At 40.7% G+C, this 21,234-nt stretch overlaps 1 protein-coding gene across 5 annotated transcripts in view; it reads left to right on the top strand.

Annotated features, from left to right (window-relative positions):
• Window positions 1-2,512: 2,512 nt before the first annotated feature.
• Window positions 2,513-21,234, top strand: part of LOC142256814 (C3a anaphylatoxin chemotactic receptor-like) — a 450,349-nt gene continuing 431,627 nt past the window's right edge. Inside the window, exons 1-4 of one of the 5 annotated variants that reach the window (XM_075328712.1) lie at window positions 2,513-2,599; window positions 4,114-4,223; window positions 7,260-7,316; window positions 10,824-12,377. In XM_075328712.1, coding sequence (XP_075184827.1) covers window positions 7,267-7,316; window positions 10,824-11,739 — 966 coding nt within the window. In that variant the 5' untranslated portion in view covers window positions 2,513-2,599; window positions 4,114-4,223; window positions 7,260-7,266 and the 3' untranslated portion in view covers window positions 11,740-12,377. Of the gene's footprint in view, window positions 2,600-4,113; window positions 4,224-7,259; window positions 7,317-9,967; window positions 12,378-21,234 lie in introns of those variants that run through there. The other 4 variants (XM_075328710.1, XM_075328713.1, XM_075328711.1 and 1 more) reach the window with 4 other exon arrangements.

Here is a 21,234-nt window from a genome sequence, read left to right as displayed (position 1 = left end):
CCCCCCCTATGGGTGTGTTTGACATGTGTCTGACAGGCCACATGCTTTTTTAATTGAGTCAGTTGTTTGGCACATGGCAGACGGTGTGGAGTCTGTGTGGCAGTATATGGAGAAACCCTGCAGGAGAAGCAGCCTCTGAGAGGAGAGAGGTTGCTAATCTCCAAGAGGTAGGAGCCTCTGGATGGAACACAGCTGAGGGCAGTCAGACTGGGCTGTGAGACAGACAGGAGTCTGCAGAGTGTGTCTAGAGCAGCCTGTGTGAGGTGCTCTAGACTGTCAGAGTCTGAGTGTGCTGCACATGGAGTTATTGTGCTGAAGATCTCAGTCTGGGAAAAGACCGGAAAGACTTTTTGGAAACCAGTCTGGCTGAAACTGGGGAGAGACTGCAGCCCGGCTAGAAATTTCTGGGGCTGCAAGAACCTCTGCTAGAGTAGCATACACTGGCAGGAGCTAGTGTGGGGAAGGCTGCCATATCACCCAGATGGACTCATAGTGGACTGGAAGCCCATGGACTTTTTCCTTTAAGCCAAGAGAGAGTTTCTTGTGTTTTTTGTAAGTGCAGTTTATGTTTGTTGTTAATAAACTGCTGGATTTTTTGGGGAAAGACTGTGCTACCTTTGCATGCCTAAGCTACCTCGCACCGCTGCAAGCAAGTAAAATCCCCAGGTTGTGGTGTGCAATCTTACAGTTACATTTCACAAAGAGTATCACCAAAAGTCTAGTCAACATCCAAAAACTCGGATGCAGAACGAAAATGATAAAAAAGGATCTTACATGTGGGGGAGCAATAAGGAGCCAGTATGGAAGACCGGACGGTGGGTGGTGGCACTAGAACTGGTGGATCCAGGAGATGCAGGTCCTTCTGATCTCTTCTTTACTGCCCTTTTTTTTATCATCGTCATTCTCCAGAAGCAGAACTCCCAGTGTTAGTAAGGAAAAAAAAATAATGGCACTTCCTAACATGCAAGTGAAACATTTGCTTACCAAGCATGAACTATATCAACAAATAAAGAGACAACTGCACTCTGAAATGCTACGATTTGCTGTAAAAGTAAAATGACAAAGAAAGGAGGAGCACAGATTGTGTCTTATCCGGTGGTGCCAGAAAGAATAAAATTAGGTGCACTAACCTGGTACGGTTGTGCTTTGGACACAACCAATATAACAGAGTGTTGAGGATGGCTGCTGGAGACTCAGGAGTATAGCGTTGGAAAAATGGAAGAAAAGGGTTAATGCCAGAAGATGATCACAGAAGATCAATGGGGATTAAGACATTAGATTTTATTGTTCGATGTGTTGCGGAGCCATAGACTCCTTCTCCAGGAACAAAAATCAATAATGTACATAATTAATTGTTGTTCCTGAAGAAGGAGTCTATGGCTCCGAAATGTGTCAAACAATAAAATCTAACATCTTAATCCCCATTAATCTTCAGTGATCTTTTCCTGGCAGTGCGGATTAACGCTTTTTTTCCATTTCCTCCAATGCTACGATATGTTAACAATGATAATAGGAATATAGACATGCATTACTGCTAAGAAAAAACATAAAAATTGAAATACTTGGCATATAAAAAATGGACAGTTTTATGTGAGCCCAACAGCCAACGTCAAGGTGTATCTCCTAATGTTGGGTCCTTATCTATATTAAAGAATGTGCAAATTCCTATATTTATTGTTAACATATTTTAGCATTGCAGAGTGCAATTGTCTCTATATTTATTTTTTAGTGTTAGTAAGCCTCTGACTTCACAACCTACAACACCAAAGAGACCTGGGCACAGAGTGAACATGCTGAAAGAGGATATTGAATGTTCTGGAGTGGTAAAGAAGCTAGTGGAGGCTGCACGGAGGTGTTGCGATGGGACAGGTGGACCCAGAAGACTAAGAAGACTCTAAATTATTTGCAAAATTTGAGGACAAATTAAATTTCCTTCGACCTAATTTGCTCTATATTGCCCTCTAACTAGATATCTACCAAACAGTCTGTATAAATCATTATGCTTTTTTTGGTCAGTCTTATTTTAAAGCTAATGTTGACTACTTAGATAAATTGATTAGAGTCTACAAGGGTAAGCAAATATTTAACAATCCAAAAAAGACCTTTCATCAAATTTTTCATGTTGATCTGGACATACAAAGTTTTAGGGGTTTTTTTTTGCTTTTGTTTCATTGTTTTGCTAATCATTACTAATCAAATTTTGGCACCTAATGAGTTAACTTTTTTTAGGTTCAAGTTTGCGTTATGAGATAATTTTCTAATATTTATCTAAGTAATTATATTAATTCTTTCAGGATACCATCACTAAGTAGCTGCAAAAATATGAGAAAAAGTGTTTTTGCAGGTAGGTTTAAAATATGTATAAAGTAATGAACATTTTCCGGAGTAATTACATATAATGTGAGGAATCTTACACTAACAACAAAATAAATAATACAAAATATTCTGTACTTTAATAATTATTTGCACTTAGTGGAAGTGTCTGATGGATTTTGGGTGGAGAAGTGAATATATAAACAGGAGAAATTTTGGTTATAGACAAAGGATCCGCTGCTCTCACTGACCAAAGAGAAGGGAACCTGGAGGAGAAGAAAGGAAGGTAATGAAAAACTTTAAAACCAGATTATATTTGCATTTAATAATATAGAAACAAATTATTGTATTTACTTCAATTGCTTACACTGTTTAGTTATTTATATAGGAAAGAAAAAAGGAATAAAACATATTGTGCAAAAAGTGGACAATTTATTGGCCCATGTGATACAATTTAATTCCATAGCAGAAGCTTTTCATTACTGATTCTTTAAAATGATTCTGCTATAAGACAAAACTTTGTTACGTAGAAAAATAAAGAGGCCATCTTTTGCACAATATTTTTTTTGGAATCAGTCTAAAAAAGGGCAACAAAATTGCCCTTTAAAAAGGACCTAGTGCACAATATTTTCACAGCGACACAGAGCACGTATTTCGTCTTATGTCCCTTTTTTTATTGCTTCAGTAATGGGCTCATTCTGTGGGCAGCATCTGATAGGAAGCCACAGCTCTCTCTACTTAACAGTAAAGGTGGAACGTCGTTAGAGGATGAACTGTCACAAAAATGACGATACGTCTTCCGGCAAAATGACCGCGGGCATCTTCCTGAAGCAGCTCTGTATGGGAACACTTGATGGCTGTGCTGGTATCTAAAAAATGTCACTAAAAGTTAGATCTGGCTCAACTATTATAAATGCTGGTTCTCTGAAGCTAAAGTCCAATAATACAAAAATAAGTTTCGGCACACAAAAAAATGAAGAAGTAGAGTAGAAGATTGATGCTCAAAATTAAGTATATTATTTATGTATACGTAGGCATGTGACTCAATCTGGTCCAACATTTCGACAATGGGTTTGTCTTAAGGTCTTGTAATCTATGGGGGATAAGGATGATTATTTTCAATGCGACTCAATAGACGGGGATGCCTTTAGTTACATGCCTTTATAGCCGTATAAGAGGAAAGAGAGATACGGATCCAATGTCCTAATAGAAATTACTTCTGTTGAAACAGGTAGTGAGCCCTATACAGTATAAATGGGATGGGTATATTAGGCCAATGCCTTTAATAAGAATCATCTCTGTTTGAGCAGATGGTTGCTTTTTGGTTGATATCTGTTGGTAATCGGGTATGTTATCTAATGGTTACATATAGATTATGGTGATCTCTAGTGCAGTAGTTGAATGACTCTATATACCAAGCTTGGGTCATCGATTTCTGCTAGTGACCAAGGTGATTCAGGTTCCTCTTCCATATTAGGAGCTCAAGCAAGCAGTTTGTTGACTTGATGGCACTAAATGTGTGACTGCTTTATCTCATAAACTGACCCTTAAATAACAATGAGAATGGACACTTATTGAGGTTGAGAACACACAGTCACATTTTTGCGGTCGTATGTGAGTGCTTGGGTAGGGGTAAGTACCCAAATGCAGTATAAGAAAGGTGCACCTTCATTGGTAGCTCACATGGGAGGGGTGTGTATCTCATCCATTTCTATGCCAAAGCACTGAACTGCACTGTAAAATGTATTTTTTCTGTTTTGGAAGCCTTTCGACTCAAAAAAGGTATTTCCTCTGCCTTAGTTTAGGACTCCCATTGAATTCAAAGAGGTTCGAAAACTATTGGTGAACGATTCAACAAACAGTTCGGGGAATGGTTCGACGAACAGTTCGGCGAACGTAGCATTTGTTTGGTAAGGCTCAGTAAACCGAACTTTGAAAGGTTCGCTAACCTCTAGTCCCTAGTGCTGTATGTGCCCCCAGTGATCTATATTACCCCCAGTTTTGTATGTGCCCCTAGTGCTGAATTCGCCCATGTGATGTCTTTGCCCCTCAGTGCTGTATGTACCCGCAGTGATGTTTTCTTCTCTCAGTGTTGTTTGTGTCTACTAGTAATGTATGTGCCCCACAGTGCTGTATGTGCCCCCAGAGCTATTTGTGCCCCTCAGTGATATATTTGTTTGCCCTCTAGAGCTGTATGTGCCCCTCACTGATGTCTATGTCTCCCAGTGCTGTATGAGCCCCTAGTGATGTCTGTGCCTCCAGTAGTGTATATGCCCCCAGTGATGTATGTGTCCTCCAGTGCTGTTTGTGCCCCCCATTGATGTATGTGCCTTCCGGTGCTGTATGTGCTCCTCACTGATGTCTGTGCCTCCCAGAGCTGTCTATGACTCCAGTGATGTCTGTGTCTCCAGTGATGTATGTGTTTGAAGTGATGTCTTGGCCACCAGTGCTCTATGTGCTCTGAGTGATATCTGTACCCCAGTGATGTATGTGCCCTCCAGTGCTGAATGTGCCAATGTGATGCCTTTGCCTCCAGTGCTTTATGTACCCCAGTGATGTATATTCGTCCCAATCATGTATGTGCACTCCAGTGCTGTATGTGCCCCCCACCATTGTCAATACCCCCCAGTGTTGCATGTTCTCCCAGTGATCTCTGTGCCCCTTCAGTGTTATATGTGCCCCAAGTCATGTTTGTGTCCCTCCAGTGTTATATATGTCCCCATTGCTGTATGTGCCCCCCAGTATTATATGTGCCCCCAGTGATGTATGTACCCTAGAGTGCTGTATGTACCCTCAGTCATATCTGTTTCCTCCAGTGACGTATGTGCCCTTTAGTGCTGTGTGCCCCGTTATTTCTGTGCCCACTAGTGCTATTTGTGCCCAGTGATGAATATGTACCCAGGGTTGTATACACCCCCAGTGTTGTATGTGCCCCACCATTCATGTATATACTCCCAGTAATTTCTTCTCCCTAGTAATGTCTGTGGCCCTAATGTTGTCTGTGCTCACAAGTTATGTCTGTGCCCCCAAATAATGTATATACCCCCATGATGTATAAACCCCCAGTGCTGTATGTGCACCCCAGTGCTGTATGTGCCCCTCAGTGCTGAATGTGCCCATGTGATATCTGTGCTCCCAGTGCTGTATGTACTCCAAGTGATGTATATTCCTCCCAGTGCTGTTTGTACCCCCAGTGCTGTACGTGCTGTAAGTGATGTCCCCCAAAAAATTGTGCACAGCGTGGAAATTTTTTTGGCCTATGTGGAGCGAAATAAATTTCATAGCAGAACCTTTTCATAACAGATTCTTTAAAAACATTTTTCATGACCTAAAACATTGTCACAAATGCTGTATTTTCCAACAAGTATTGTATACACCCCAGTGATGTATGTGCCTCACCAGTGATGTATATACTCCCAGTGATCTCTGCTCCCCCAGTAATGTCCACGCCCCCCCCAGTTATGTATTTGCCCCTCAGTGATGTATTTACCCCCAGTGATGTATAAGCCCCCAGTGCTGTATGTGCACCACAGTGCTATATATCCCACAGTGCTGAATGTGCCACTCAGTACTGAATGTGACCTTGTGATGTGATGTCTGTGCCCCCCAGTGCTGTATGCAACCCAGTGATATAGATTCCTCCCAGTGCTGTTTGTGCCCCCAGTGACCTATGTGCCTCCCAGTGCTGTATGTGCCCCAGTTATGTCTGTACCCCCTAGTGCTGTTTGTGCCCCAGTGTTGTATGTATTCTCAGTGCTGTATGTGCCCCCCAATTCAATATGTGTCCCCAAGTGTTGTATATACCTTCCAATGATGTATATACCCCCAATGATGTATATACTCATAGTGATGTCTGTTCCTCCAGTGATCTCTGCTCCCCCCAGTGATATCTGTGCCCTTCCAGTTATGTCTGTGCCCCAGTGATGTATATACCCCCCAGTAATGTATATACCTCCACTGCTGTATGTGCCCCCAGTGCTGTATGTGCCTCCAGTGATGTCTGTGCTCCACAGTGATGCATATACCTGCCAGTGATATCTGTGCCCCCCAGTGATGTCTGTGCCCCCAAGTTACATCTGTGCCCCCTTAGTTATATCTGTGACTCCAGTAATGTCTGTTCTACCAAGTGATGTAAATACCCCCAGTAATGTCAATGCCTTCCAGTGATATCTATGCTCCAATCATGTCTATGCCACCAAGCCACATGATCAATACGCCTAACATCACAACCATACCAAAGAGAAGACACTCCAGCCACCACATTAGATGTAAGCTAATTAGTTGTTTGACAAAAAATAGCAGGGTAATTTTCAAGATAATAATTTTGTGCAGCCCCCGAATGATAGTAAAAAATTTCCAAGTGGCCCCTGGCAGAAAAAAGGTTCCCCATCCTTACAGTAAGTACTAAGATACTTGCAAACATTGAATATAGGAAATTTAGACTGCGTCACTATACAGAAAAGATGAAGAGAAAATATATATGATGCAGAGGGAAGAAGAGAGCACGGTGGAGACAGCAGCACAGTATGTACGCGCAGGTCATAGGCTGTGAGAAAGAGAACTAAGATAATTAAGGACCTTCATAGTCCCCACCTTGGATGTGCCTCCATCCATCAATCTTATAGCCCCCACCATGAATGTTCTCCCAGCCATCGTTCTTATAACCCTCACTCTGGATGTGCCCCCATTCATTGTGTTCACAGTCCATATCCATATTCTGTACTGTAGATTTGCTTTTGAATAATTAATGTGTATTTGATCCTGACAATAAAGTTTATTTGAATTTAACTTGATCAATCGATCGATAGCTATATACTGTAGATAAATAGATAGATAATGGACAGCTAGATAGATAGATTGGGGAAAATTCGATTAAAATACTGCTCTATTGTACTTCCTGACATAATATATACTAATATTACTGCTATTATCATTTTGTTTTCTAGAGTTACAATGGATTTTAATATGACCAACCACAATGAATCCTTGGATCGTAGATTCCAGTATGTTGTATATAATTATCTTAATTAGTTAGAGCATTCTTGTCATTTTGGTAACTTATGAATTTGATTATACAGTTAACCAAATTTCAATGGGTTTGCTCAGTGCTAATCTATTAGAGATGCGTTTTTTTTAAAAAATCCATCAATGATCCCTCACTTCAAATACAATGGAGGAAAATGATGAAGGAATATACAAATAATATGGATTTGCAAAATAATACATTTGTCATGATCCAGGCAAGTATCCGCCGCTGTGGTTTCCCCCAGCTCCAGTCTCGTCATGTCAGGGGTTAATTCCTCTTTGCCTCGTTCCGGCTCCCAGGACACTATATCTTGGCGCTGCACCTCCAGTTCTGTGCCAGTGAAATCCTATGCTCTGCAGCGTGTGTTCCTGGCTCTAGTGAGTTCCCCAACCTGTCCTGCCCCCCCCTCACTACCTAGTTCTGACGTGTGTCTCGGTTGCTTACTATTCATCCCTCTCTGTCTTATCCCGGTTCCAACCTGCTTGCCCTCCTACCTTGTCTGTACTTTGACTTCCTGGCCTCTGACATGTATCCTCGTTACCTACTTCAGTCTTGTCTCTCCCTTCGGCTGTATCTGTGACCTCTCGGCTTCTAAACCTTGGCTATCACCTGACCATGATTTGCATATCGCTCAATGGTCATTCCGGTGTCTCGGCCACCCGGAGAGCTGTTGCCAGATTCTTTTGGTGACCCTCCATGTACTCTGATGTTTGTGTGTGCTCGTGATATGTGTGCTCGTGCTAAAGTCTCCGATAACCGGCTGGGGAATTGGTACCATTACCAATTCCAGATAGACCCTGGACTCATTTGTCCATGGATTTTATCACCAATTTCCCTGTTTCAAATGGTTAGACTGTCGTGTGGGCGGTGGTAGACAGATTCAGTAAACTGGCTCACTTTGTTCCCTTGACAGGCCTGCGTAATGTTGACATGCTGTCTAAATTGTTTATCTAATATGTTGTGAGGCTGCATGGCATTCCTATGATTATTGTGTAGGACAGAGGAGTGCAGTTCGTTTCTAGATTTCAGAGGCTGTTTTGCAAGAGATTCAGTATTCAGTTGACCTTTTCTTCTTTATACCATCCCGATACAAATGGGCAAATGGAGAGAACCAATCAGTCACTGGAACAGATTTTGCGGTTTTTGGCTTAGTATTTGCAGGATGATCGTTGTTCCTTGCTGACTGTGGCCGAGTTTGCTTTCAATAACCGAGTTGACTGATTTGTGCCTTCCATAGAAGGTTTCCTGGGAAACCTGGGTGTTCGGTAACCCCCCCTTGAGAAGGAGGCATTGTCATAGTCCAGGCCAGCTTCCACTGCTTTGGTTTCCCCCAGCTCCGGTCTGGTCATGTCAGGGGTTAATTCCTCCTTGCTTCTTTCCAGCTCCAGGGATGCTATATCCTAGAGCTGCACCTCCGGTTCAGCGCAAGTGATATTCTATGTTCCACAGCATTTATTTCTGGCTTCGGTGAGTTCCCTGACCTGTTCTGCCCCCTGCTACCTACCTCTGATCCGTGTCTCCCTTTGTTCATCCTCCCATCTCAGCTCCTTACTATTTATCCCTGTCTGTCTTATCCGACTTTTGACCTGCTTGCTTCCCTTGTCTATACTTGGACTTCCTGGTATCTAACCTGTATCCTCATTACCTACTCCGGTCTTATCTCTTCCTTCGGCTGTATCCATCATCTCTTGGCTTCTGAACCTTGGCAATCACTTGACCATGATTTGCATATCCATATGAACTGTCTTGACCACCTGCTGCTAACTTTGTGTTTTGACTATTCTGCTGCCCTCTGCTGGTTTGCCCACAAACTGCACTCTGAAGTTACATTGCTGGTAACTGCAGTATCTTCCTAGTGCAGTGTGACACATTACAGTGCAATGTAATAGTAATTAACCTGACAACGTCTAAAAACAAAGGAAAAAGGAGATTGTAAAAATGACTATAATAAATTCCAATTTACTCAGCCCATCCATAAAAACTACAAACCCTACCACAAGGATGTTGGCAAAGGGTCAAACTGTCTGATCCAAATAGATTTTAATAAACCATTTGACGTGAAATCCATCGATCTCACATGTTCTGCAGTGTGCAATCCAATGTCGTGAAGGCTTGTTTTTAAGCAAATGGATCCACAATCCAGGTGTAGCTCCTCAAACAATGTAGTGATTCTCCACAGATATTCTGGAAGTAACCAATTTAAACATGGAACAAAAACAAAGAGATTCGCAGTGACATGGAGACAAGGATGACACAGGGACCTCTAAGCTGACCCTATGACTGGGGACCCTGTGCTTTCCTTTAACCAAATGGTAGATGTGAAGGTAGTCATGGTCAAGGGATAGTAGAAACTACTTACTACAATCATAGCAGATAGCAACAGACACGACCTCTCTGCTCCTGGGCTAGTTCCAACTGAGCTGAATATCCAGCAACCTCTCCAGTAAGCAAAGGGATTATATCCAGGTTAGAAATGAGCAACTGCCGGCAGCTGATTAAGTCTGCGGTAGCACCAGAGAAGAAGTTAACCCTAGAGTTCCGAAAGGAAAAACAACACCGTTTAAATTTGCATGGTCTTAGATGGTAATAGAGAACTCTTATCCTGAGCCTGTCTTATACACTTGACAGGCGCTCCGTGTGTATGGATCGACCACAAGAAGGAAAATAGGATTGAGCAAAGCTGTTGTACTCATCTTAGAATGTTGTGCATTCCATGCACAACAATGGTGAAGGCATTGGGGATCTCCCTGAGCGTGCACTGCCTCAACCAAGCCAGGTGAATGGAGCTGAAGATCGAAAGGTCATGTATTTCTACCATGTTAAGTGCTTGATGAAGAAGAAGGATCATTTTTAAAATAAGTAGCCATTAAACAGTCTTCTGAATTGAAGTTGGTTGAAATGTTCCTTCTTGTGCAGTGCTCGGTCAATTCCACTTTTTGTATCCTACCTATATCGATCTTCAGTTGTAGTGGTACTTTAATCATGTACTCTACCTGTGGTGGACCATAGACATGTCAACTATCAAACACATTTAAATCAGTGCATTACATTGCAAAACATCACAGTGTCCTCAAGATGGAATGTGCAGCAGTTTCCCTTCCTTATAAATGTAGCAAAGGTACAGGGCAAAGCGTAATGTCTACCTGTGGAGATGTCGGGAGAGGGCAGGTTGATGGACAACTTGTCTCTCTTTATAGATGCTAAATTAGCCTGTCATGGTTTTGCTTAACATATCTTAAGTTGAGAGGCAACGACTTAGCAACTCAATGTGATCACAATTTGATTTTAGCCACCCTGTCCACTTTGTTTCGCCAATATAAAATAGATATTTCCGAAATTAAGTATTTTTTATCTGTTTAACTTTGACTTTATCTTTTCTTCTAAGTTGTTTGTATGTAACTTTACGAAGCAACAGAAGTTATGATGTACCTCTCACCATGGATGACTTATACATTCTAAACATAATATCACTTACTGTATACAGCATTGTTTTTGCTCTTGGGATTATCGGTAATGGATCAGTCATCTGGATTGCCGGATTCAGGATGAAGAAGACGATCAGTGCCGTGTGGTTCCTCCACCTGGCCATCGCGGACTTCCTGTGCTGCGCGTCTCTGCCTCTGAGAATTACAGAGATTTACTACTTGCAATTAAATAATTGTGATTATGTCTCTCAAGCAGTTATTGGTGTTTGTTGCATAGTGAACGCAATTTTGTTTAGTCTAAACATGACCGCCAGTGTTCTCCTCCTGACGGCCATGAGTATTGACCGCTGGGTGTCCGTCATGTGGCCATTCTGGGCCAAAGTCCATAGAACCTGTAAACTGGTGAGAATCTCTGCAGCGATCATCTGGGGGCTGAGTATTATCATTGGTCCTTCACTGGCTTTCTTAAATGTTAGGATAACTGAAGATGACTCTGAATGGTGCGTCTTTACCAGAATGTTAGATGTTTTCGATATTAATGAGACGCAGAGCACCTATAGACTGATTCGATTACTTGTAATGTTTTTGATCCCTTTTCTCATCATCGTCACCTCTTATGCCACCATTTTCTACAAGATTAGAAAAAGTAAGAGACCCCAGAGATCTCAGAGATCCTCCAGGATCATCACCGCTGTTATATCGTGTTTCTTCATCTGCTGGTTTCCATATTACATCTGGCCACTAACACCCATGTTCTATAAATATAACTTTGTATTCTTTGCTGTAAATATTCTTGTTTCCAGCCTGGCTTTTCTTAACAGCTGCATGAATCCAATTATTTATGTATTTATGGGACAAGATTTTCAACAAGGTTTCTTCAGATCCATCCCCGCCAGGGTAGAAAGAGCCTTAAGAGAACATCCTAATGACCTGAGCAGAGAAGATACAGGAAATACTCGCTCTACTGATGTGTAATATATGCATTGATCCATTTATCTATCCAACCGTCTATCTATATCTATGTATCCATCCATCTCTCTATCCCTCTATCTATCATCTATCTATCTATCCCTCTATCATCTATCTATCTATCTATCCATCTATCTATCTATCTATCCATCTATCCATCTATCCATCTATCCCTCTATCCATCTATCTATCTATCTATCTATCTATCTATCTATCTATCTATCTATCCATCTATCTATCTATCTATCTATCTATCTATCTATCTATCTATCTATCTATCTATCTATCTATCTATCTATCCATCTATCCATCTATCCCTCTATCCATCTATCCATCTATCCATCTATCCCTCTATCTATCTATCCCTCTATCCCTCTATCTATCTATCTATCTATCTATCTATCTATCTATCTATCTATCTATCTATCCCTCTATCCCTCTATCTATCTATCTATCTATCCCTCTATCCCTCTATCCCTCTATCTATCTATCCATCCATCTATCTATCTATCTATCTATCTTTCTATCCATCTATCTATCTATCTATCTATCTATCTATCTTTCTATCCATCTATCTATCTATCTATCTATCTATCTATCTATCTATCTATCTATCTATCTATCTATCTATCTATCCCTCTATCTATCCCTCTATCTATCTATCTATCTATCTATCTATCTATCTATCTTTCTATCTATCTATCTATCTATCTATCTATCTATCTATCTATCTATCTATCTATCTATCCCTCTATCTATCCCTCTATCTATCTATCTATCTATCTATCTATCTATCTATCTATCTTTCTATCTATCTATCTATCTATCTATCTATCTATCTATCTATCTATCTATCTATCTATCTATCTATCTATCCCTCTATCTATCCCTCTATCTATCTATCTATCCCTCTATCTATCCATCTATCTATCTATCTATCTATCTATCTATCTATCTATCTATCTATCTATCTATCTATCTATCCCTCTATCTATCTATCTATCTATCTATCTACCTATCTATCTATTTATCTATCTATCTATCTATCTATCTATCTATCTATCTATCTATCTATCTATCTATCTATCTATCTATCTATCTATCTATCTATCTATCTATCTATCTATCTATCCCTCTATCTATCTATCTATCTATCTATCTATCTATCTATCCCTCTATCTATCCCTCTATCTATCTATCTATCTATCTATCTATCTATTTATCTATCTATCTATCTATCTATCCCTCTATCTATCTATCTATCTATCTATCTATCCCTCTATCTATCCATCTCTCTAAGAGAAAGACAGTTGCACACTGTAATTGCAAACTAATAAAAACTAATATAAAAACATTTAGAGGCGAGTAGCAAATTAGAATGGCCATTTTAATACCTGCCCAGCAGCCACACCATGGCAACCTCCATTGCTGGGTCCTACTCTACACTGCATCTTTCTGGGCTCCTAAAAACCTACATAAGATCAGCAAGTAACTATGGAAGCTAAAAACACATGAGGCTAATGGGTAAGGTGGGGGATGGGGTGCAAGGCCTGTCTAAAGGACATCACTCCTTTCTATATATATAACAAAAAAAGAGAAGACTGGCAGCACTACCAGTAGTGTGAACAGGTGCATATCTTTTCATATGCACCTGTTCCCACTATTGGGAGTGCTGCCCCAGTCTTCTTTTGCAAGTCACGCATGTGACTGATGCAAAACAACGGAAATGTGAACTTAGCCTAATTGTTTCTTTTTTAAACAATATATCTTTGTATCATTCATTTTGTTTTTATCTATCTTTATTTCCCATGATACAGACCATACAACAGTTTATGTTTGTTTTAATTTTTGATACAATTTTACTCTGGTGATTTTTTGTGATTTTTAAATGTCTTTAAATGACTGTTCTAGAAGAGATTTGTCCGTACAACTTTTACATTTCAAAATAATAATGTAAAATAAATAATGAATAAAACATTACAAATCTGATGATCAATTATTTTAATGATATGTGAGAATTAATATTTATTGAACTAGAGACTGCCAAGAGATAAATCTATATCAAAATTCTCACAACAGAATTACTTCTTGTGCGAGAAATCACAACATGACCTTTAGTATTTTTGAAGAAAAATGATAACAATCATAATTTTTAACGATAAATTGCTTAGCCTCATTAAAGTGATTCTGTCAGCAGGATTTTGCTATGTAATCTGAAGACAGCGTGCTGTAAGGGCTAACACAGAGATTTCAGTGATACAGCTCTTATCTCACTGTGTGTTGTTGTGTAAATATAATGTTTATTTTAGCACTAGGAACTTATGATTGCTGGACTACAATGCCTCCTGCCCTGCACTCTGAAATGCCCCCCTCCTGTGATTAGCTGCTCTTTAAAGTCTATAGATATTGTATACAGAGCATGGTGTGGGCTCTGTTTGCATGGCTAAGTCTAAAAGCTTTGATTGTGTCAGAACTGATGCACTCAGTTAGCTAAGTGATACATAGTTGGATTCAGCATCTCTTTGCTTACATCAAGATTCTATTAGATGAGATAGAAAAAACCTGCTGACAGATTCCATTTAATAGCAGCTTCAATAGTAAATAATACTAATGGGTGAGGGAGAAACAGAAACCGCCCTTTATATCTTAGACTAGCTGTAGCACCTGGCAATGCCTGAGATAGTAATAGTTTCTCTGTCTCTCTGTGTCTCTCCCAGTCTCTGTCTGTCTCCTTTTCTGTCTGTCTCTCACTCTCTCTCTGTCTGTGTCTGTCTCTCTCTCTATCTCTTTGACTGTATGTCTATTTCCCTGTCGGTCTCTCCATCTCTTTCCCTACCTGTCTCTCTCTCTATCTCTTTGACTGTATATCTATTTCCCTGTCGGTCTCTCCATCTCTTTCCCTACCTGTCTCTCTATCTCTTTCTCTGTCTGTCTGTCTATCTCTTTCCCTATCTGTCTCTTTCCCTGCCTGTCTCTTTCCCTGTCTGTCTCTTTCCCTGTCTGTCTCTTTCCCTGTCTATCTCTTTCCCTGTCTGACTCTTTCCCTGCCTGTCGCTTTCCCTGTCTGTCTATTTCCCTTTCTGTCTCTTTCCCAGTCTGTCTCTTTCCCTATCTGTCTCTGTCTCTCTCTGTCTCTTTCCCTGCCTGTCTCTTTCCCTGTCTGTCTATTTTCCTATCTGTCTCTTTCCCTGTCTGTCTCTTTCCCTGTCTGTCTCTTTCCCTATCTGTCTCTGTCTCTCTGTCTCTTTCCCTGCCTGTCTCTTTCCCTTTCTGTGTCTTTCTCAGGCTTTCTCTTTCCCTATCTGTCTCTGTCTTTCCCTGTCTCTTTCCCTGCCTGTCTCTTTCCCAGTCTGTCTCTTTCCCTATCTGTCTCTTTCCCTGTCTGTCTCTTTCCCTGTCTGTCTCTTTCTCTGTCTGTCTATTTCCCTGCCTGTCTCTTTCCCTGTCTGTCTCTTTCCCTGTCTGTCTCTTTCCCTGTCTATCTCTTTCCCTGTCTGACTCTTTCCCTGCCTGTCGCTTTCCCTGTCTGTCTATTTCCCTTTCTGTCTCTTTCCCAGTCTGTCTCTTTCCCTATCTGTCTCTGTCTCTCTCTGTCTCTTTCCCTGCCTGTCTCTTTCCCTGTCTGTCTATTTTCCTATCTGTCTCTTTCCCTGTCTGTCTCTTTCCCTGTCTGTCTCTTTCCCTATCTGTCTCTGTCTCTCTCTGTCTCTTTCCCTGCCTGTCTCTTTCCCTTTCTGTGTCTTTCTCAGGCTTTCTCTTTCCCTATCTGTCTCTGTCTCTCTCTGTCTCTTTCCCTGCCTGTCTCTTTCCCAGTCTGTCTCTTTCCCTATCTGTCTCTTTCCCTGTCTGTCTCTTTCCCTGTCTGTCTCTTTCCCTGTCTGTCTATTTCCCTGTCTGTCTCTTTCCCTGTCAGTCTCTTTCCCTATCAGTTTTTTTGTCTGTGTCTGTCTCTTTGTCTGACATTTTTCTTGGGTACCCTTTCGATAAAGGAGATACAGACTGAACCAACTTGTCTCAAAAATGTCCAATTTTTTCAGTTTAAAAATTATTTTGACTTATACTTTCTCTCTGAAAAACAAAGAGCGTTTTAAATGGGAAATGACACATGAAAAAAGTATTGAAGACGCTTACTGAAATTTATTTAATACTTTGAATAAAAGCCTTTGTTGATAATGAAGTTTAAAGATGCCTCCTGAATGGAGACACTAGTCGCCTGCATTGCTCAGGTGTTATTTCAGCCCATTCTTCCACACAAACACCCTTCACATCCTGAAGGTTCCTGTGGGGTTCTTCTATCAATTTAAAGGTCTAGTTTCTTCTAGAGGTGGATCTAGGCTTTCCGGCACGCAGGATAAGAATTCAATTTGATTCTGCTCAAGTAGATTAAGTAGTCATTATAACACCTGTCCTTCTTATGCAATTTTCACACTTACAGTCACCGATCAGCTGCTCCTCATATTTCTCTCAATGTTCAGTAAAAAACTGAGAGAAGTAAGAAGAAAGGTCAATTGTCATGACCAAAAGTATGTGGAGCCTCTGTTAGGCGCCTCAACACAGAAAAGAAGGACTTTTTTTGATTTGCATATTTCCCAAGGGGCAATGTACCTAGGATTTCACTGTGTTGAGTGCCCTCGCTGGCTGCCAGCAGTGTTTTCTCTGGCTGGTCTCCTCGAGATAAGTGATTGTTTTGTCTTGATGACCAAAAGTATGATATAGTAGATGAGTGGATGTGATGACTGTTTAAACCAGCAGGCAAAGATGAACCTTGACAGTGATTATATTACACGCCATTATAATCGGACATGCTACAGCTCTTCATTTTATATTTCAAGTGTTCATCCAGGTTTGATATGAAAGTCTGCAGTCACTCTGGGTGACTGCAGGCTTCTGAATGCTCACAACGCATGAACGGCACACTTTTAGGATTGTCCCTCACCAGTTAGGTGCAAGTATGAGATTTATTTACTTCTGGACAAATTCTGACTACAAGTGTTCATGCTCACTCACTTCATATTCATCAAGTGTTGCAACTCATGTCTAGTCGGTACGTGAGTGTATGTATGTAAATTGTATTCCTGCAGTTTCGTGACCTCCCACTCTCACTGCCGGCAAAGAATCCTGACACTGTGCTGAGCACGCACTGTGAGAATTCAGAAGTCTGCGGTCACATAGAGTGAATGCAGACTCTTCACAATCTTGGACAACTACTTTAATGCTTCTAACATAACTAAAAATATAGTAATTCTCTAGTCAGTTAACAGCTCGGGGTTCGTTTCAAACACAAACTTTAAAAAAAGATCAGTGTCCGAGTTCACAGTTTGAATGCTTTACATATGCTAAAGAATTGATCAAACATCGGTGTGCTCAGGTCCACGTGCTCCACCCAATGCACGCTGATATCAGTCTCTGAGTGGCCCTCAATGGGGGTAAAAACATTTTTGGAAGTAGTGTCCCCCCAAAAAAAAATCCTTCTCTCCCTTTTCTAGACATGCTCTGTTTATGGTTGGCTGTACGTGATCGGAGAGCCGAATTTTTCAATCAATGACTTCCAATGGGGTTTGGTCTTCGAGATCAAATTCAGATCAACTCCAGGACCTAAGGTGCTGGGCAGCCCGCCTGACCTAATAGAAGGGCGTGATCAATAGGCTTTGCCTGGACACTGTGCATTGCATTGCACGTATCTGTGTGACTGACGCCCTATATTAGATCTTATTTGTGTGCAGTTTTTTGCCAGCAACCTCCCTCTCCTGTTATAATAGGCTGAGGGTGGTTGTTTTATAGGCATTCTGCACCTGTGATCTTCCAACCTTTATCATGGGGGGCCGTATGCATCTTGCATGTGCTTTTGCCACTATCTGACCAGTTTTTGGCTGTTGGCTTTATTTTTGGTGAGTTTTTTATGAATATATACTAATGTCCTATGATGAGCTTTTTTTGATGTGGTTAGGGACTCGTAAGCGTGGGGACCCTTGACGTATGGGTTACGAGCTTATATATTATGGCCAAAATATGACCAATACCTCACATTTATTATCAATTTTATCATTTTATTATCGCACAATCTTTGCAGGATGCAGCCGGTCCCCTGGGATGTCTGTCCATTGTGCCAATGCACCTAGGTGCTGGGCAGCCCGCCTGACCTAATAGAAGGGCGTGATCAATAGGCTTTGCCTGGACACTGTGCATTGCATTGCACGTATCTGTGTGACTGACGCCCTATATTAGATCTTATTTGTGTGCAGTTTTTTGCCAGCAACCTCCCTCTCCTGTTATAATAGGCTGAGGGTGGTTGTTTTATAGGCATTCTGCACCTGTGATCTTCCAACCTTTATCATGGGGGGCCGTATGCATCTTGTATGTGCTTTTGCCACTATCTGACCAGTTTTGGGCTGTTGGCTTTATTTTTGGTGAGTTTTTTATGAATATCAACTCCAGGACCTAAGCTAAACTTTCTCTAAAGTCCAGCTGAACTCGGCAAACACAAACTTCAACAGGTCCGCTCATCTCTAATCATTATTGGCACCTAATGAGTCAAGTTTTTAAGTCCAAGTTTGTGTCATCAGATAATTTTCTGATATTTATCTAAGAAAACATATTAATGCTTTCATGGTTTTACCATTAACCCCTTAACGACCGCGGGCCGTAAAATTACGTCCTAAATGACATAATCTTACTGCCCGCGGTCCTCCGGCGGCAGCATGCCGCGATCGGCACACATCTCAGCTGATTTTCACAGCTGAGATGTGTGCCTGCTAGGCACGAGCAGAATCGTTATCTGCTCGTGCCGATTAACCCCTTATAATGGCGCTGTCAATACATGACAGCGCCATTATAAGCGCAATCGCGGTAAAGTTTTACTTACCGCCGAAACCGGAAGTCACGTGACGCGATCACGTGACTCCCGATAGTTGTCATGGTAGTACAGGGTCATGTGATGACTCCTGTACTACACATGAATTGGTTTCACTTTCGCTGTGCCCGGGGCACAGCAAAAGAGAAAGACAGCGTATCTGCTGTTTACAGCCTTCCAGCTGTGATCAGCAGATACTGCAGAGCGATCGGAATGCTGATCGCAATAGCCCCCTAGGGGGACTAGTAAAATAAAAAAAAAAAGTAAAAAAATAAGTTTTAAAAAATTAAAAAAAAACAAAAAAACCTAAAAGTTCAAATCACCCCCCATTCGCCCCATTGAAAATTAAAGGGTTAAAAAAATAAAAAATATACACACATTTGGTATCGCCACGTTCAGAAACGCCCGATCTATCAAAATATAAAATCAATTAATCTGATCAGTAAACGGCGTAGCGGCAAAAAAATTCCAAATGCCAAAACGACGTTTTTTTGTCGCCACAACTTTTGCGCAAAATGCAATAAGAGGCGATCAAAACGTAGCATCTGCGCAAAAATGGTACCGTTAAAAACGTCAGCTCGAGACGCAAAAAATAAGCCATCATTGAGCCTAAGATCCCGAAAAATGAGAACGCTACGGGTCACGGAATATGGCGTAAAACGTGCGCCACTTTTTTCGGACAAACTTCCGATTTTTTTTTAACCCCTTATATAAAAGTAAACCTATACATGTTTGGTGTCTACGAACTCGCACTGACCTGAGGCATCACACCCACACATCAGTTTTACCATATAGTGAACACAGTGAATAAAATATCTCAAAAACCATAGTGCTATCGCACTTTTTTTGCAATTTTTCAGCATTTGGAATTTTTTTGCCATTTTCTAGTACACAATATGGTAAAACTGATGGTTTCATTTAAAAGTACAGCTCGTTCCGCAAAAAATGAGCCCTCACATGACCATATTGACTGAAAAATAAAAAAGTTACGTCTCTCAGAAAAAGAATGGCGAAAAAAAAAAACGGAAAGCGAAAAATCGGCCGGTCGTGAAAGGGTTAAGTAGCTGTAAAATAGGTGAGAAAAAGCGTGTTCATTAGTATGTATAAAATATGTATAACGTGATGAACATTTTCCGGAGTAATTACATATAATGTGAAGATGTTACATTACCAAACAAAACAAAAAATACAAAAAAATATTGAGTATTTTTATAATTGTTTGCACTTAACGAAAGAGCCTGATGGATTGGGGGGCGGAGAAGCGAAAATATATACAGTGTATATACAGGAGCAATATTGGTTATAGACAAAGGATCCGCTGCTCTCACTGACCAAAGAGAAGAGATCCTGGAGGAGAAGGAAGGAAGGTAATGAAAAACTAGAATCAGAATATATTTCTATCTAATAATATAGAGACAGATTATTGTATTTACTTAGTTGCTTATGCTATCTAGTCATTTATCTAGGAAAGAAAAAAGGGGGCAAAAAACATTGTGGACACTTTATTGTCCCATGTGAGACAATTCAATTTCATAGCAGAAGCTTTTCAATTCTCAAAAAAGATTCTAAGAGCCAAAACTTCATCACATGGAATGATAGAATCCACCTTTTGCACAATATTTTTTGGGAATTCCGATTGGAATTTACCCAAAAAAGAGCACAAAGCACCCTATAAAATGAGCCTGGTGTGGAATAATCTCAGAATGACATCGAGCACATGTTCTGATTTATATCACTTCTTTTTGGTGATTCGGAAAGAAGTGACAGGTTCATTTTGAGGGCAAGAAATACTTTGCTCCAGCAACACAACATTGGTGTTTATGGGGCCTGTTTGCTGTTTTTTACCTACCATCCATGTGTGTTTTTTACTATATTTTTCCAATAAAAAAAGTTTATACTCTGTATGTGCTGGAACAAAGTTTTTCTTGGATTGTCTTGGATTGTCTTGGACAGATGCCGTGCACTTGGAGGAACAGGTGAGCTGGATACCTTTGAACATTCTTGCATCATTTTGAGGGCAACATCTTCTAAGAAGCCACAACCCTCTATACTTAACAATCTAGATGGGAAGTCGCCAACAGAGGAGCTGTCACAAAAATGACAATAAATCATAAAACTCCTCCAGCATCTTGATCGCAGGCTTCTTCTTGAAGAAGCTGTCACTGGGAAACCTTGACATGTTTGCTGGTATCTAAATGACACCATGAGTACAAACCATCTGGAGTATTGGATGAGATCAACCAAATATGGAGGCAATCATGACCTCCAACAGTGAACTGAAAAAAAAAATAAAAAATAACTAATACCTCTGAATACAAATAAGAAACTGTGAACAGGTACAAGCTGCTCTGACTGCATAATATCCAAAGAAGAGGATACAGAGCTCTGTAAGTGCTAAGGTGTACAAACATTGAACAAGTCATTTGGATGCATTACTGCTATTTAGAATATACTTCTAAAATGAAGGTACTTAGTACACAAATGCATTCTGGTTTGCATGCAATGCTAAAAGTCTTATGGAATCATAACAGCTTGCACCTGTTCACACTTGCAATATTTTGTATGGAGGTGCCAGCCGGTTTTCGTAGTATATTGTTGGAGGTGATAGCTGCCTCCATAATTGACTGATCTCTTCCCACCAGCCTGAGGGC

This window comes from Anomaloglossus baeobatrachus, chromosome 11 (genome assembly GCF_048569485.1).
Source record: "Anomaloglossus baeobatrachus isolate aAnoBae1 chromosome 11, aAnoBae1.hap1, whole genome shotgun sequence".
Lineage (NCBI taxonomy): Eukaryota > Metazoa > Chordata > Amphibia > Anura > Aromobatidae > Anomaloglossus > Anomaloglossus baeobatrachus.
This window is presented reverse-complemented; position numbering and strand designations above follow the sequence as displayed.